General features: G+C 39.3%; 1 protein-coding gene across 1 annotated transcript in view; it reads right to left on the bottom strand.

The window, feature by feature from the left end:
• The window catches only part of MAGI2 (membrane associated guanylate kinase, WW and PDZ domain containing 2), a 1,103,226-nt gene that overhangs the window by 41,587 nt on the left and 1,041,956 nt on the right, over positions 1 to 19,683 (bottom strand). The window contains exons 17-20 of the mRNA XM_029910860.1: positions 9,916 to 10,101; positions 6,086 to 6,242; positions 1,529 to 1,769; positions 352 to 495 (exon numbers count right to left, since the gene is read on the bottom strand). Coding sequence (XP_029766720.1) covers positions 352 to 495; positions 1,529 to 1,769; positions 6,086 to 6,242; positions 9,916 to 10,101 — 728 coding nt within the window. The remainder of the gene's footprint in view (positions 1 to 351; positions 496 to 1,528; positions 1,770 to 6,085; positions 6,243 to 9,915; positions 10,102 to 19,683) is intronic.

Raw genomic sequence — 19,683 nt, 5'->3', positions numbered from 1 at the left:
TACTAAGAAAGCAACAAACTCTTCATTCCTTGGAGTTTCTAAGATGTCTAGAAATGAATGAAAGAATATGGAGAAAATTGCAAAACAAAGCAATCAAAAATGACATATCCAATCCACAAATAAATTACTTAGACCTACTGCCTATTTAATGTAATTTATTCAGCTCTTGTTAGGCCATTTAACAATATAAAAGCGTTTGTCCTTCGCTAGACAAGTATTATAGGAGTTCTATCTGATCTTGTCACAAAATATAACTGTTTCTTACTTGCAGTGTGCAAAATCCTCTGAAAAATATATATATTCCTTAGAATTTATGTTATGGAGCTGTTTCAAAAGAGTTAAATTACTCACCCTCATCCTTCCATTTCTTATCGCTGGCCCATCTTCTGCTAACCTCAGCACATACAAATCCATTTTGTATTCTCTTCCTCCTCGAATACTAAATCCAAACCCTTTGGCTCCCTTCTCCATGTCAACAGTGAAATAATCAAAATCCTGTATAGACACAGAGAGTAAAAACAAATTAACTATGTGAATGGATTTGTGCACATTGAGGAAAAAACACAACCACACCCTTTGAACATGTTTGAATGTGGAATTACCCAATATTCTTGTACGAAGAATATATTTTTACATAGGCAACAGGTGTGTACATATTTACATGGAGACAGCATGTGTGCCTGCTTTGAAAATATGGCCCTAGAAGTGAACTCTATAGAGGATTGACCTGGGAATGTGGTGTTCGCTGAGGACTTCTGGAAACATGTGCCTCTTGATTTAATAAACTTTCTGCCATCTGCTTTTCCCCCCCTTATGCGAGGAAAGGGGGAGATTTTTTAACCCAAATTTGCACCAGATCCTTCAACCTTGACACCCATTAGTAAACACCACTCATGAGAACATTCCCATTCAAATCAACAAACTACTAACATAAGGCTTACTTCTGGGAATAAGCATTGCAAGATTGGGCTCTGTGTAAAAAGAGACATCTGGCTAATTTGTATATAGATTGTTTCTGCTGGTATAGATTATTTCACATCAAGTCATAACACACACAAGATTGATCTTCTGAAAAAGGAGAAGCTTCCTTTTCAGACACAAAGACATAGAGATATTTGTAATTTTTCTGATTATAAATAAGGTATGTTTTGTACAGTGGCAGAAAGATGATAATTTATGTAGAAGTTCCATCTGAACTGGATACAGCCAGAGTTTATTGATTTAGGGCTGGATTGTGCCTTTAAAGCACAGCCCAGGGTAAAAGACTATTTATGTTGCTGGTATACAGTGGTTTGAGAAGAATAATGTTCTGGAAATATAATATACCCCAAAATATAAAAAATAGTCTACCTGCAGCTGTAACAACAGTATTATAAATAGTATTATTTTAGTGTAAAAATAACAGCACTTTACAAGCATTAATGAAGTTGGAATTAATTTCTTCTGCAAAAAAATAGAAATCATAATACAAATGTTCAGGTCAATTTAAAGACCCTGCTTTCAGAGCTGTGATTATTTCACTTTGTACCTGGGGCTGCCTGTAATCTGACAGAGGATATTGCCTGGTGTCAGGAGAATGTTGTCTGTAATCTATTAAAGGTGGCTGCCTGTAGTCCAGAGGTGGTGGCTGCTGGTAATCCACTACTGGAGGATGCCTGTAGTCTAATGGAGGCTGTCTATAGTCCGCTGAAGGCTGCCTGTAGTCAGTAAATGGAGGTTGTCGGATGTCGGGTTTCACATCCTGTCTTGCTTTTACTTCTGACCTATAACTGAGTAAGTTAGCATGATTATTTTAGTTCTTTAAAATTTCAGAAATCTGCACAACGCTAAAAGAATTTGCAGAAAGGCATTAAATGCAATACTGAGAGATAAAAAGCAACTGAACAGCTGTAAAATTGTGTCAAACTGGGCTTCACTGAGAGGCAGATGGTGCATTTGAGATGAGCTTTCCAAGGCAAAAATTGAGATATCTTAAATTAGAGCTTACTTTTAAAAATTTGGCCCTAAGTGACTTGTCCAAGGCAGTACAGTATAATTTCCCCATAGACCATAGTGGGATCAGGATTGGGCCCTAAATGGCAGTGACAGGAACAGAACCCAGGAGTCCTGACTCCCATGTACCTTGTCTAACCCAAAGACAAAATTTCTCAGAAGAAAATATAATACAAAGCAAAAGACTGAATTTGTTTATTGTTTTCCAGAACTTAGAGTACAGTAGACTAAATAAGGATTTAAAATATTGAAGAGATTCAGAGGTTTACAGCCTCTATATTTTATCAGTGTAAAAGCTATATTTTTTTTGGTGAGCTCTCAAATTCAGAAACGGACATTTTCTTTGTACCAGCCATTATCTGGCTAATAGAAAGAAATCATTGATATAGTATCCATTAATATAGTGTACACTAAGCGCTCTGATTCACTGCAAGATCTTATTGTAGCAATTCCTAATAAGCCATTCTAGGATTTAAATACAGATCTAGAATATGATGCACATTTATGAAGGAAGGAAACAGAATTTGGTTAATAAGGATTTAATACTTTATAAATATTGTTTTAATTGCTAACTAGTTGAAAGAAGATGCTAACAATCTTTTTTGTCTGATGTGTATTTCAGGCTCTGCTCTAATAAAGCTTCAGCATACCTAGTAATAACACTCATACCATGAAAAGAGAATCTGTACTAGGTTTTCAGGGAAAATGCTTAGTTATGCAAATGAATGTATTCAACATGTGGAATTAATCTGAGCATTGTTTTCTGCCTTTGTTCATTTTCCCCTGGAAATAACTTGCATAATGTGTTAGATGGCTTTGTCTTAGGCTACAACATAGACACTTTATTGATACAGTACATTTCTGGAAACTAGCCATTCCTAGCTATATTTCCAACCAGACAAACAGAGATAAGAGGGAAAATGATTTGAAACTTGAATTATTTTCATAGAGATTGCAAACATAGACCTGACACATATACTATTAAAACTTGTACAAAGTATTCATAATGGGATCTGCTTTTTTATATCAAAGCTTCTTATCTTCTTTACTTCTTTAGTATATTGATTCCATGTAACAAGGACATAGAGAATCTAGGCTTATTGTAATATTGAGTCTGTTTAATATAAGCAAAGTAAATTTATTGCTTGTAATTTAAAAATATTAAATATGACTTAGGATTTTGACTGACTGATACAGAACAACAACTTTTTTCTGGTGAATAACTATATAAACAAATTGTAACATATTAAAAATGGGTAAAATACTACCCAATGTCAGCTAATAATAGAATTATTTCTGGAACACTGGACAACTTAACACAAGTTCACAATATACTGGCATATCAGTATCCCAGAAGATGATGCTATGCTACACAAGTTATAACAATAATATTTGTTGTTGAATATGTAAATAGGTGTGTTAATGCATATACCTTACTGGACATTCAGTAACATAGTGGCCAGATCATCCTTTAAGAACTTAAAAAAAATTAATATAGTTTATTTGTCACAAACTAAGGTCCCAATCCTGCAAACATTTATTACCGAGCATTGTGCTGGTCAATGGGACTTCTGATGGAGCTTGAAAAGCATTTTTAGGATTGGGTTCTACAGTTACTTTAGCAGAAGCATGTATCTTTCTGGAGCTGGCACTGTCAGGCAAGTGTCTAATGAAATGTAAGGAAAAGGAACTTGAAAAACTGTATAAGTCAGTGTGTGACTGGCGGGTGCAATCGCTGCTTACTCCAGGTTTTTGCAGGATTGGCAGGGCACTCAAACAGTACGGTATGGAGCGCCACTCTGGCTGCATGGTTGCAATGCCACTGAATGTAGGGGTATCAGAGCCAAAATTCACGGAGTGCTCTTGCGATCTGGCACATGGGGTGTCTGTTCCTGTGTGGTGGAGCACAGGGGAGTCTGCTGAGAACTCAACTCTTGGCAGCATCGTCTCATGCACTGTGTGGATAAGAGAGAGGAAAGACTCCCTGGCTGAGGGAGACCCAGTGTCCTTGCTGTGCGGGAGATGACTGGGGACCAGAATTTAAAATCCGTCCCCACTCCCAAGTAATATCTATATGGTGATACCAGTAGAAATGGAGGAGAAAGGCATTTTGGATAAGTAAATATTACGGCTGTCAATTGATCACAGTTAACTCAAGTGATTAACGCAAAACAAATTAACTAGATTAAAAAAATTAATCGTGATTAATTGTAGTTTTAATCACACTGTTAAACAATAATAGAATACCAATTTAAATGTATTATAAATATTTTTGACTGTTTTTCTATATTTTCAAATATATTGATTTCAATTACAACACAGATTACAAAGTGTACAGTGCTCACTTTATATTATTAATTTTATTACAAATATTTGCACTGTAAAAAAGATAAATACAAGAAATAGTATTTTTCAATTCACCTCATACAAGAACCTCTTTAGTGAAAGTGCAACTTACAAATGTTGATTTTTTTTGTTACATAACTTCACTCATAAACAAAACAATGTAAAACTTTAGCGCCTACAAGTCCACTCAGTCCTACTTGTTCAGCCAATCATTAAGACAAACAAGTTTGTTTATATTTACAGGAGATAATGCTGCCCATTTCTTATTTACAATGTCACCTGAAAGTGAGAACAGGTGTTCGCATGGCACTTTTGAATCCGGTGTTGCAAGGTATTTACGTGCCAAGTATGCTAAACATTTGTATGCCCCTTCATACTTTGCCACCATTCCAGAGGACATGATTCCATGCTTCTGTCATCAGTATGGAAGTAGGACTGAGTGGACTTGTAGGCTCTAAAGTTTTACATTGCTTTATTTTTCAGTGCAGTTATGTAAAAAAAATCTACACTTGTAAGTTGCACTTTCACAATAAAGAGATTGCTCTACAATACTTGTATGAGGTGAATTGAAAAATACTATTTATATTTGTAATAAAAGTAATAATATAAAGTGAGCACTGTACACTTTGTATTCTGTGCTGCAACTGAAATCAATATATTTGAAAATGTAGAAAACATCTAAAAATCTTTAAATAAATGGTATTCCATTATTGTTTAACAGTGCAATTAAAACTGCCAGTAATCACATTTTTTTTAATCTCGTGATTAATCGTGATTAATTTTTTTAATTGTTTGACAGCTCTATAAATATGATTTGTGTATTAAGCATAGGTGACTTACAGGGCATAGCACCTGATCTACAATAAAATGCAGAAACTCTGGCACTGGCATTTATTGTTTATGGGCCATGGCCTGGCTGAGGTACATTACTCGGTCAAGTTTAGCATAAAGACTGACAGTGTAATCAGTTTTATCTGACAAGCCAAAAAATTAATCCAATGACAAAATAATGTTGAAGAAAATCACATAATGTAAGAACTATTGTATTATTCCACAACCTAAATCTATTTCAAATACATTCTGATCTTAATGTAGCTGGTCACAACACTCTAGATTTCCTCCTAGCCCACTAAGTAATACACTGTATCATTTCATTCAAACTATGTTGTATACACAAAAAATCATACATGTATTGAGAGCTAAACTAGAGAAATCAGCTGGGGAAAAATCAGTTTGCTGTAGATAAAATCGGTTGTTGAACTGAAAAATATTGTATTGACAACAGTGCGTTACGATGCAGAAGACATGGAGGTGGGTGTGAGGGTTAAAAAGAAGGCCATTTCACCAAGAGCATACTAGATATAAATGTGTTTCGTAAATGTCAGGAACATAAAAATGAAGTTTATTAACAATGAAGTTATGAGCAAGAGATACTAGAATATGCTTTAGTTCTCTGGCAAAAAATATCACGCCAGTAAATAGTTCTGAGAATCTGAAGTTTTAACACAGCGCTCCCTGTTTCGGGAAAGTTTTGATCCTTGTGTAGACCGACGTCTCTCACACATGTAGGTGAACGACACTTTTCAGTTTAATCGAACACACAATTTATCTTTTATAAATGTTGCCACTCGAATGTTGGCAACAGGTAACATGATAGGTCACAGTAGTTAGAAACAGAGAGAAGGTCGATTGGATCAGGTCTCACACTGTACCTAAAGGAAGCAGAACGTGGAGCAGCTGCTCTTACCTGTTTTCATGTCCTTGTAACTGGAGAGGTTGTGGAGGTGGTGGCTGTACTACGGGACTGTGGTGTGCTACAGGGCTCTGCTGAGCCATGGGGCTGTGTTGCTGTGCCATTGGGCTCTGTTTCTCTGAGCTTGGTGCTGAAGCTGGACTGTTCAGCTCTGCATAATGGGAAACTGGAGATTAAAGAGCTGTCACAGTGTGGCATTTAATAAAGGGCAAAGGTAGACAATAATCATTTTTGTAACACTCTACCTCCAATTATTTATGTTTTGTTGCTTTTATTATAATTCTTATCATAATTAGATTTTAAGACATCTGAACCTACTGGACTTCATTCGATCTCCTCTGAGATCTATAGTCTTGGTCACTTTTACAACTCAGGCTCACAAATCTGTTATTTAAAACTCAACTGAACTGGGCAAAGAGCTGCTGTGGTTCATAGTTTCTTTTAAAAGCCTATAACTACTGATATTTGGAAACTTTTCATTTTGGGAGACTGAAGAATCTTACTGCTTTCATTACAGTTATGGGATGAAAAACTGTTGCAACAAGATTTAAAATGCTTTTGTTTGCTCCTGCTGCTTTTGAAGTCAAATGGAGTTTTGAGCGGTCAGGTTGGGTAACGGACAGTGGAGCCAATCTTTATAAATATATATTAACCAGCTCTTCTTATCATTTATATCACAGTAGCATGCAAATTATCCTAAGAGCTCTACAACTGTACACTGTAGAAACCCAGTCCCTTCCCCAAACACCCAACATCTAAAAAGATGAAGGGTAGGGAAAGGCACACAACATACAAATAACGTGCTAGACTAGATTCGCCACAAACAAGGGGGACTAATCTGCCTTCAGGTTTCCCCTTGCTCTGGGTTGAGGGAAGAAGCAATACCCTGCACTAGGCTTAGTGATACAGATTATTTCCCCCAATGTCTGGGATGTACATTTATGTGTGTGTGGGACGGGAGGGAGGGAGAGAGTGCCTGGGCTCTGCTCACAAGCACAAGAGGGGATAGAGCCGCTCTGCAGAAGCTACTTATTCCTAGATGCTACTACACACAGTGTGCATAGCTGGTGTAGGGACATGAGGGGCTGCAGCTGGACAAGTGGGGCCACGATCTGTCTCAAACTGATCAGCGAAAAAACCAGCACATGTTTAAAAAGGGTTGGTGTGTGTGTAATATATATATATCCACACACACCCATACACACACATGTACTTCTAGACTCATATATATATGTACATATACACACACACAAACAGTCCTCAACAGCTGTCTATCAAGCCATTGTTAGTTCCTTTTATAAGAAAAAGTGGCATTACTATTAACTAGTTAATTTGATCTAGGGCTTTTTTGTTAATTTAACAATTTACTATTGACTATTTATTCAACTTTCCATAACAATTGACTATTTTATACCTATGACTATTTTCAAAGTTTGATTCTTTTAGCATAATTTTTTTTAAATGTTTGTCTAATTTAGGACAAATTGTCAAAAATACCTCTAAATTTGCCTTCAAAAAGTTTGAGGCTGAAGGCACAAACAGCACTGGTGTGTGTACATTGCATATTTACATGTCTACAAGCACAGTTTGCATGTACAAGTGTGATTTGTGCTTCAAAATTTCGGAGGCTGGTTTGAAAATATGATCCCTCATGCCTATGCTAGACACTTATAAACACCAGTCAAATCATACATTAATACTACTGCTTAGCATTTCTATAGCACTTTTCACCTGAGTGCACTTCACAAAGCCATTAGATACTATTACCCCTTTTTATTAATGGGGAAACTGACATTTGAGGTTAGGTAAGTGCCTAGTGTCAGTGAGTCAGTAGCAGAACTAGGAATAGAATCCAAGCCTCATGATACCTGTGCTGTAACCTCTAGAACAGAGGTGGGCAAACTATGGCCCACGGGCAACGTCCTGCCCGACCCCTGAGCTCCTGGCCGGGGAGGCTAGCCCCCAGCCCCACCCCTGCTGCCCCCCCTCCCCTGCAGCCTTAGCTTGCCGTGCTGCCAGCGCGCTGGGCGGCGGGCTCCTGCCGTGCAACGCAACAGCATGGCTGGCTCCAGCTAGGCGGCGTGGCTGCCAGTCCTGCTGCTCTGAGCGGCATGGTAAGGGGGCAGGGAGCGAGGGGGTTGGATAAGGGGCAGGGAGTCCCAGGGGGCAGTCAGGGAGGAGGGGGCGGTTGGATGGGGTGGAGGTTCAGGGGGGCGGTCAGGGGATGGGGAACGGGGGAGTTGGATAGGCGTGGGAGTCCCGGGAGGCTTGTCAGGGGGATAGGGGTCAGGGCAGTCACGGGACAGGGAACGGGGGGGGGGGGGGTTGGATAGGGGGTGAGGTTCCGGGAGGGGCAGTCAGGGGGTGGATAGGGGGTGGGGACCAGGCTGTTTGGGGAGGCACAGCCTTCCCTACCTGGCCCTCCATACAGTTTTGGAACCCCAATGTGGCCCTTGGGCCAAAAAGTTTGCCCACTGCTGCTCTAGAACAATCCCTTCTCACCAGCAGCTCCAGAGTCTGCCCATGTTGCAACACTCAACATTTTAGATGCGCTTCTGCTTTTTCTTTTCTATGTAAATTAATCAGTGTCACCCGGGGTGGACCTATTTGCTAGTTTGTCAGCTAAATGCCTGTACAAGGCTGCTTTCAATGGCATAGCATGGATTATACACTATATAACCCATGCCTGAAGAGGTTTACAAAACAGATCTCTGGTTAATGTATGCCACTAACTTTAAATCTCTTTCTGAACAAAAGAAAGAGTCTGAACAAATTTGAACTGGACGTATGGATCTAATTGCTATTTGGAACGGGTGAATGCTTTAAGGAGTATCTGCTAAGATACTGTGCTCTTCCTGTATGTTTAGGTGTTTCTTCACATTGAATTAATTTACTGACATAGGGGCAGCATTATCCAGGGCCAGTGTCTGCCAATTTCCGCTATATACCAGTAGAAGAGCATTATACTCAGTATGAGTTAAGCTGATAGCACCGACAGAGCTGAAGGTCATCTAAAAAGCACACAGATCAGCAAGTGATCTCATTGGTTTCTGTATTTGACATTCCTATCCACACTAGTATTCTGCTACTGGGACTTAAAGTCACAGTTTCATTAATGCAGTGGAATTCATATACGAGCACTGCAGCTCTTTCAACTTAAATTACATGAAGCTCACATCAAAGAAACTCCACTGATTGGTTTGCAGGGTGATGCCCACAATAATGAATCTGTTACCTTGTCTGCATCTGACAAACTGAGCCCTTTGGAGCTTGGTTCTCCCCTACCTTGCATAGTCACTTATATCTGTGCAAAACAGTATCAAATCAAATTTCTCCCTTCGCTCCAGTGGTGGCATTTTATATCCATTTTTGCAGTCACTCACTACAGGTATAAATGAATACACAAGATGACAGTTTGTGAGTCACTTATTTCCCACTGGCTAAGGACTTGATTTTGTTCTCTTACACTTGTGAAAATAAGGAGTAACTCAATTGAAGTCAGTGGAAATCAATAATATAAAAAGGAGTGAGCTCAAAATCAGGCCTTTTAGTGAGTATTTTACATCGATGTCAGAAGGCAATTCTTCCACAAGTCTATAGCACACACACTCCGGTACTCCCTATGCCATCAGGGTTCTTTAGGTTCTTTGAAACATACATCCACAATTAGATTGCTTTCAAGAATTCAGATAATATTCTAGCTAGTTCTAGGGTTGCAGCTGTAACCTTTTTGTACAGCATATGCAAGCTTCAAAACAAAAACTCTTCAAACTAACTGGAGGTAACATAACTTTCTTCCTGGGCTTTAAGGCTTAATTACTTACCCTCCTGAGGAATGATGCGAAGTGTTACACTAAGACCTGCATCTTTAATTAGCTTCACAATATCTGCATGAGGCATGTTAATAATAGACTGGCCATTCACAGCTAAGATCCGGTCTCCGACTTTTAGTTTCGTACAGCGATCAGCAGGACTTCCATCAATTATCCTCCCTATTTTATGGGGTACAGCTAGATAGGGAAAAATATTTATAGTTAACAAATGTTACAGTAGGCGGTGGTATCCACAGACAAACAGATGGCCACATTTTCAAGAATTTCCCAGGTAAATTAAAAAAAAAACAAATAGGTGCACAGAGCCAGTTATTATTTGTATTGCTATTGTGTCTATAGGTCCCAGTGAGGGCTCAGTACCCCCTTGTGGCAGGTGCTGTACAGACACGAAGTACAAAGAGTCCTGCCTCAGAGTGCTTACAAACTTAGCAGATGATAAGATGCTACAAGCGGGCAAAAGAAACAGATGTGGGGAATGGCAGAAGAATGCAACAGTGAAAGTTTAAATTTTGCACAATAAATAGTAATCACACCTGGCCACAGATCTCTCAATGTACAGAATTTCTTTTATTTTTAGATTTTATTATAAAAGTACAACCTAGAGATTATTTCCTTTATATTCATATTTTTTAATATGGAAAATAATTTGAATAGATGCATTCAACATACTGTTCTCGCCCCCTCCTTATATACACTCAAAGACAAAATGCAAATCATACCAGGGATTTATTGCAGTTTGCATATTCACATGTCAGGGTGAATGTACTGTTACAGTGTAAGCAGTGTATGGCACATGTATGTGCAGTATGCATATACACATATGTAAAGTCTAGTCTTATAACATTTTCAGCTCAAACTTGTTTCTCTCTATGCTACCTTCCCCTTCATTCTCTAATTCTTTCTGTGTTCCATCTCATTCTCCCTCTCATATTTTCTTGTCCTGTGTCTTTTCCCTATTTCCCAATGTTCTTCCAAGCTCTTTCTCCACCCATCTTTTCTTGCTATACAATCTCTGCTTCTTATCTCAGATCACTTTGCTTATTCGCTAGATCTCGTCTACAGCTATTCCTTTCTCTTCTTGTCCCTCAGCCCACACTCACCAATCTCACTTCTTTCTCCCTTTCCATTACACGCACACATTCATTCCAATGTAACTTAATTATCTAACCTGTTCCCATCCCTATGCTGAGTGTCTCCCAGACACCCCATACCTACATCTTAGCACCCTTAGCACAGAATTCCTAGGTCTCACCACCTTCCTCCCTCTTCAGCAGAGGTGGCTGTTGGAAAGCTCCCCTTTTCAAGACCATCTGCATGGTGTATGAGCCCTTTGGGTTTTCTCCTCCTGCCTACTTGCTGCTTGCCCACCTTTCAGCTATATCATGAGTGGATGTGACTTCCAGGCCTGCTGAGGAGGCCAGCCAAGACTTGGAACACAGAAATGATGATCCATGGACATGGCACAAAAGCAATGCAACCCACTCTCGTTGTTACAGGGTTTGCATTTTGTGGGGGAATAATTTGTTGCCCCTAGAAATCAGGTTCACTCTGCAGTTCCAAATCCCACCTATCCTTTCCAACATGCAAAAGGACTCCTTAACTGGGCTGTAACCCATTATTTTCCCTTTTTCTTTATTCCAGAGATGTACCTGAAACAGTTTGGTAAAGAGCTACTCAGTAGTGTTGTGTTATTCATATGCAAAGGGCAGGTAACTATTGATAACAAGCATCTCTACATCTCTGGACAGCTGGATTTCTATTCAAAATCTGGGTGGCTAAGGAACTATCTGTTTCTTATACTACACTTATATGACACTCACTGCCAGGTATCTGAGTACCTTACACGCTTTTATCCTTACAACACCGCTGTAAGGTAGGGAAATACTGTTAGCCCCATTTTACACATGGGGAACTGAGGCAGAAAGGCTAAGTGATTTGTCCAGGGTCATACAGGAAGTCTGTGGTGGAGGAATAACTTGAACCTATGGCTTCCCAAGTTCGTGGCCTAACCACTGGACCATCCTTCCTCTCACCAAAGAGTAATGCAGCCAGTAGTTACCGAGGAGAACTAAGTGGTTTATTATTAACGGTTCCAGGTTTAGGATTAAACTGGCAGGATTTCTTTTCCGGAACCCAAATTTTAAAAGTAGGGTTAAACACAAAACTTCCTCCTGATTTTTTAAAAAGATGTCCTTTGATGGCGAGTCACAATTCACAATCTTATCTGAGTCATTTGCTGATTACATTGCACCACCAACCGATCAGAAGGTTTAAATATTTTCAACGCTGGCTAATCTAGTCTGCTAATAAAAGGCCTCCTACTGGCCACTGAACATCAGCCAGCACCACAGCAATAAAGGAGCGGCATGAATTCCTATGGCCAATTCTCAATAGCTGCCCCAGTCTCCAAAACATCAAAAGAGACCATTGAATTCCTACCATTGTCAACAATGTAGTTTGAAGTTTAGCGTCAAATCTGAACGGAGCAAGTATGGAAGAGGTCATTAGTGGTGCATATGAGCACTATAATTATCTGGTCTTTTAGAGAAATTATCTGCTTTGATTTAAAACCTAATAACTCCTGAAAATGACACTTGCAAAATAAGAAGTTTTAAAACTTGGAAACAAACCAAACCACAGAATTTACTATTCGTTATGTGCCTTGTTTTTTAACTCAAATTTAACCAACAATGATTCCTAAAATTGAGATTGTCTATTTATTATTGGGCCTCCCTAAACTACTTTTTAAAGAACTGGACTAGATTACAAAATTAATGAAGCTATGTTTATTTATATCAGCTAAGGATCTGGCCCATTATTTGGATGTTAGTTCTATAATACAAAAAGACTGGGACAGAAGAACAATTGCTTTATTGTTGTTTTCTTTACTAAAATCTATATTTTTTTATCCTAGCAACTAAAGAGAACTGTACAGAGAAAAAGATACATTTACAAACATTTTTACAAATATCTTAGCATTCACTGCTAGTATAAAATGAATCGTTAACAGATGATATGTTCAGAATAAAAGTGTCCACAAAACAAAGTTAAAATTCCCTTTCCTTTTATAAAGGTTTGCCGAGGTGACTGTACAAACTCATCTTGCACATCGCTTATGCAATCACAATTCACAAACCCCCAATACAACTTTTGTTTTTATTATTGAAGAAAACACTATTCATGCCATTCGAGCCCTTTCTGAAATGCAGCAAATCATTAATTTTCTGAACTGAAGATACAGGTAACTACTCTGAAACTCAATCCACAGTCAGACTGCATGCTTCTTTAACATTATGCTTCAATCAAGAATACAAATTTAGCTATAGCTTTAGTAATACTGACACAATTAGAAGAAGAAGGCTAACGGCATATTGGGCTGCATTAGTAGGAGCATTTCCAGCAGATCGAGGGAAGTGATTATTCCCCTCTATTCGGCAGTGGTGAGGCCACATCTGGAGTATTGCATCCAGCTTTGGGCCCCCCGCTACAGAAAGGATGTGGACAAATTGGAGAGAGTCCAGCGGAGGGCAACAAAAATTATTAAGGGGTTGGGGCACGACTTATGAGGAGAGGCTGAGGGAACTGAGCTTATTTAGTCTACAGAAGAGAAGAGTGAGGGGGGATTTGAAGGGGGGTTCCAACGAGGATGGAGCTAGACTGTTTCAGTGGTGGCAGATTACAGAACAAGAAGCAATGGTCTCAAGTTGCAGTGTGGGAGGTCTAGGAAACACTATTTCACTAGGAGGGTGGTGACGCACTGGAATGGGTTACCTAGGGAGGTAGTGGCATCTCCATCCTTAGAGGTTTTTTAAGGCCTGGCTTGACAAAGCCCTGGCTGGGATGATTTAGTTGGGGTTGGTCCTGCTCTGAGCAGGCAGTTGGACTAGATGACCTCCTGAGGTCTCTTCCAACCCTAATCGTCTATGAGTCTATGATTTTTATGAACTCGGGTACTTGCAGAATGTACCGTTGCTTGGGAAATAAGTACCCATAAGGTGGCACTTTGTTTGAAACCTTTCTTTACATTAAAATCTAATGAATTATGAGTAATCACATTTTGTACAAAAATACAGAGTTTATTCTGCCACTGTTGCAGTTGCATAACTTCCACATGTGTATGCTGATGGAAGACTAGATACCCAAAAGGAATAAAACAGCAAATTGACAGTGAAATAATTTACATTTATAAAGTACCTTGTCATCAAATCACTTCATAAACTATATACTACATCTACAATAATAATTTAACCTGTGACTGAAATGCGGCCACCTCTGGCCTGGAATGCCACAGCTGTATCACATTACTAGAGCAGTAGTACACAACAGATCAGAAAGCAAAGCAGCCCCTTTGGGGAATTTAAGTAGGAAGAAAGTACTCGGACTATCCAGGCTGGAATTTGGCTAGAATACCCTGGCTAAAATTCCTGTGCTTGCCATTGCTAACCTAGAGATAATACTGTCAATAGCACAGGGTCCCATAAAGCTATGCAGGGTCACTGGTTTGGTACTGATTCAGAGGAAAGAGTGCCTCTTATTGAATAACTAACACAACTTCACTAAGCTACTCCGTGGAGGTCTCCCATCCAAGCAGTAACCAGGCCTGATGCTGCTCAATTTATGAGTCCATAGCTGGAGATAACAAGGCTACTGGACATGAGAAATAAGTCTAATTCAATTGTAAATTGGGAGGAGAGAAGCAGAGGTGAGTTTGGTTTTTTTTGCTTAAAGGTTTACACACCATTGCAAAACTTTTACACTTAAGTGCTATGTATTGAATGGGAAAAAGTGACTTTCAGCAGCTGTTAGAAACAGTGTCCTGCCTAACAAGGTAGAAAAAAGGCAGTGAGATTTCTGTTCTGATAATGTAATGCTTCTATCTTGATGCTTCTTTGGTACATTGTTTTGTCACCTGATATCCAGATGGGGAGGCCCTGTAAGATTCTCTCCAATATGTACCATTTAATTAAGCTTTGGTTAAAGTGCTATTTTTTTTCTTGATTCCCTTCTTGATAGTTACTTTTGTCCAAACAAAACAATTTGGAACCTGTGGCTTAAAAAAAAATGCACAAAACACTTTAGCAGGGGATGAATGTTTCCACTTGTCTTTGAAGTTCTTTACTAGTCTGTTCACCCCTTTGTATAAGGAATTAAGTGGAAGCAACTCTCCAAATATTTTTCTTTTGAACCACAGTGACTCTGTAGTCTGAGACACATTCTGCAGAGAGAATTCTGTCTTCTTATCTCTCATCATTGCAGCAGCCGGACTGTAATTCATATTTTGCAGCTGTCCAAGCCTGCAGCAGTCATGGGGGAATATTGTGACACGTGGTTTTAAGAGCCCCACTTTATTTTCATTCCCTTTGGATGTGGATGAATACATGCTCATCCCACTGTAAAGAGTGATAAAAGATCCTATGTAGTTTTCTTTTGAGGGTAAGTAACTTTATTTGTGTCATCAGATCCCACAGCGTATAACCTACATGGGTGAAAATTCATGCTGAAATATATGCTTTATATAGGTCAGTGTATGATTAATAGTTAGGAATATGTGAAATTAATGTAACAATAATGTATGAAATATGCTCTCTCTCTTCAGGAGGGTGTATTTTCCCCCCATTAAGCTGAAGTCCTCTCAAAATGTGACAGTTGTTTCAAAGTGATAGTCATGCTTAAGCTCTTCAGGTCTCGTTAATACGTTTATTTATTTTTCAGACCACGCTGTTCCTCTGCCTTCACTCAGAGGTGTTGAGCATCCAGGGCTCAATCCTGCAAGGTGATGAGTTTTTTGGCTCTGATGCAGTGACACACTTCAGCATGTGCTTCACTGTGTGAGTAGTTCCATAGACTTCAATGGGACTACTCACATGGTTGAAGCTGTGTTGGACTGAATTGTGCTAGAGTCCTAATCAGTACCTTGCAGGAACTAGCCCTTAGATTTCACTCATCCTAATTAAACTCCCCCTGCAGTTTCAGTCTGATACTTTATTTTACTTCCTGAGCGAGGCCTCAATCCTGCAAAAGGATCCTAAACCACAGACCCTTAACCACCCCGCAGTGTCCCATTGATTTGGTCAGGGAATAGAGCTTGTGCCTGTAGACCTCTTTGTAGGGTAGCAGCTTTATGCTGTTTTGCAGTGTTGCTCTATCCTGTTAAGCAACTGCCATGTTCTGTCCTAGAGGTGGCTGCAATTATCCTAATTTGCCCAAGCACTTCAAAATGAAAGGAATTATGAAAAGTAAGATGATGTATTTTATCATATCATAAAATGAATAATCTTATTATAGCTAGTAAGGATTATTTGTTGAGTTTGATAGTTGTCCTTTTATTTTGGCTATTGCCATTTTTCTCTCTTAACTTCCTTTGCTCTAACTACCTTGCTCATTTGCTGCAGGTAACCCTCAGCAAAACAGGTTAATTCAACCAGACTTAGATTAGAAAAAAAATTCAGTTTTCACTTTACAAATCTGTTATGGCAGAAAATTATCGCTTTTGGTGACATAGGCAGAAAATTGGCATTGTGAGATGCAGTTGCTGAAAGTCTGTAAAAGTTTAAGAAAATTGTAGTAACGTAGGAAAATTACATAACCAAATAGGCAAACAATAAAACAAAGAATAAGCAGCTGGTACTTTAGATGTGGTACCATGCCAGCAACGAGGTTCCTATCAAACAAATCTCCCTTTAAAAATAAAGTCACATACTGTAATTAAGTGAACCATTACAAAATAGAACTAGTTCAGTGAACACGACAAACTATAATTAGCAACTACATGCCCAGAGCAACCTACAATTTTTAATGTATTTACATTACATTCTATTTAGTGTCCGTGATAGAGGGTCTATCAAAAAGGGTTCTGAGTAAGTACTAAATATCAAATACATTTGTAACCAGTAAAATATTAATAGTGCCAACTTAGCAGGTTTGCACAATTACTGTGAAAATTCACTACCCTGGGCACAAAATCCACCCACATGCCCTTTATCATGCTGATTGGGGTTAGTGAAAAAAATCATATTTTGCTTTCCCATTAAAAAAAATTATCCACCCAGTGAGTGAAGCCATAACCCCAGATCCCAAAGTGGAGTGGGAAGCTTGCACTCTTACAGCATAGCAATCTTACAGAAGTGGATGCTGGCAAATGTGCTCACAAGGGACCTGACCTTTCTGCTGCCCCTTTTGTAAAAATGAGCGCCTGCTTGAAGACTTGACTCCTGGGAGCCTGCAGTGGGCCCATCCCCCCTCTTTGTGCCCCTGACTCCCATCCCCAAACAGGGAGACAGGGAGGAATGCCCTAGGAAAGCTGCCCTCCTATACTGCTTAGCCTTTAATTACCTTGGCGAGTCATGGGGCTGGACCTCCTTGGGATAATCCGTCTCCTCTATTGCATACCCTCTCTCCTCTGCCACCGCTGCCTCCTCCTGCTCCTCCAGCTTCTCTGCCCCCAGACTGCGCAGTGAGAGTCTGATAAGCGGCAAGCTGCGGCTATTGCCAGCAGGGTTTTGTGGTGCTGGATTCACAGCAAAAGCCACAGGTTGTGTGTTGCGCTCCAACTGCCCCCATGGAGCCTGCTGGCACACTCTAGCTATCTAGAGTGCATTAACGCAGTCCAGCACGGTCCACATGTAGCTAGAATGCAACATGCAGCCTGTGGCTTGGGCAGTGAATCCAAAAGCATTTTAACCCCATTCAAATTTTCCATGGCTTGCCTACTATCAGACCCTCACTGTGCAGTCTCTGCATGTGCCACAGGGGCAGTGGAGAAGAAAGCCCCAGCGGCCACCCTATTTGCTGTGTTTGTTGGACCTGAGTGATGGTGAGTGACACACACATATTGTTTTACATATGTGTGTGTGCGCACATGCTTCAGCTTGCAAAATTAGTCGATTTAAACCCGAATTACTAATTTCATAATTACATTAAAATCAGGATGATTATGAAAAAATTAGAGAGGGTGGCATCTCTGCAATGTTTGCAGAATTTGTGAAGTTGGCCAACGAAGGGGTGCCTGAAGCATTTGCATTAGGAATACAAATTGGCCTAGGACCCACTGCTACCCCAGTGCTCGATGTCTGTCCTGGCACAGTGTGATGATTAGCACCAACCATATTTAAGGAAAACCAAGATAGGGCTTGAATTCTGAATTTAGGAGTCAAAGGGATGGACACATTTTTAACATAACACTGATTAAAAAGTGTGGAAGATCTGATTTAGTTAACTAATTTATTTACAGCTCTCTGTAAACTATTTTATTTTTAAAGACACTTAGTAATATTTCTATATTTTAAAGATAAAACTAGTCCAAAGCCAAGTTTTTGTACCTCTGCCACAAAAGATTTTTTTAAATTTCATGTTTTAGAAAGGGCAAAAAAAATCCAGGAGTTGGTTATACGCTGTGATCCATATGCTTGCTTCAGCTTGATGCGCATATACAAGGCAAGAATAGACCCTTGGTGCTAAATAAAATGCTGCCTTTCCCTCTTCTCTTTCCATCTCTTGCTCTCTTTATAAACAAAAATAATTTCTCCTGACTCAGATTCACAAGAGCCATACTGAGCTCCAAGTAATTTCTCAGCATGCCCGCTAGAAACAGCTGAACATTACAAGCAGGTGTTACCAACAAGTAATGTTTCTCACATCTATACATGCAATGTTCTCTCATAGCCTCTCTACCCGCCCCCCCACAGTTGAAATAGCATTGTATAAAAAGCCACTAGGCTATTGTCTCACATTTTTTTCATGTACAATAGTTAAACATCAGAAGTGATCACATGAAGGGGAAAAAAATCAAACCTCTACTGTATCTATTAAATCCTCTGGCAGATAATAACTTCTTGCCATATTTTCTTAATGTAAATGGAAACAGCAACTAAACCAAGTAAATGAGCCCTCCTGAGCCAGCTGTCCTTTCTAATATGTTATACAGTTGATCACATGAATATTTATTGTGTCCTCAATTCGCTATAGGTGAGAGTTTTCATTCAACCAACAGGCCCCAGCATATCAGGTTTTAATTTGGAGACTATAATAAATGTAAAAATCTGTAATGTTATTTTTACTGAATTAACTTAAATTCAGTAACAACCCCGTAATGCTTGCTGAATCTGTCCACAGAAGGCCTTGGCCTCCAACTTATCTTTTATTATTTCCTTGTTACTGCAAGTGAGGCTTCTTCATAAGGTTTCTTCAAATAAAAAAAGATCAGTTTGACTGGTATTTGGTTCTGCTAATCCCCCGAAGTCCTGTGATAAGCACGCTAAAAAAAGAGTGTAGCTATTGCAGAGTGGTCTCCTCACAATAAATCCCTCCCAAAAGGCCTATAGCTCTTAATTCTCCCTACTGTAAAGTGTGGGCAAAATTCTGTACAAAAAATTGTGGAACCAACACATGCTGAATGTAATCAGTCACCCACTCCATTTGTTGTCTTGGGCACTCCTGTCTTTCTATGTGTGTGTGTATTTGGGCTGCAAATTCTTCCAAGAATGGAGCTTGTTCATTCTCTGTAAAGCACCCAACATACTGATTTCTTTAGAAAGAGTTTCCAGTAAACTTTGTGTGGAGAATAAGTATTATTAACTATTTCCAGAGAAATTGGAGAAGTGGTGATGCTTGAGTCAACATTACTGTGCCAGGCACAATTTTATGAGAATCAGCATAATTATAAAATGTAAATAATGATTCAGTACAGAAATTACCAAAAACATTTTTGTAAAGAAAATAATACGTAAAAAGGCCCTAAATGGGTTTTGTGAACATTTGTGA

This window comes from Terrapene carolina, unplaced genomic scaffold, assembly GCF_002925995.2.
Source record: "Terrapene carolina triunguis isolate 2854851 unplaced genomic scaffold, T_m_triunguis-2.0 Scaffold68, whole genome shotgun sequence".
In the NCBI taxonomy this organism is placed as follows: domain Eukaryota; kingdom Metazoa; phylum Chordata; order Testudines; family Emydidae; genus Terrapene; species Terrapene triunguis.
The sequence above is the reverse complement of the archived record's forward strand: the minus strand, read 5'-3'. Positions and strand labels throughout refer to the sequence as shown.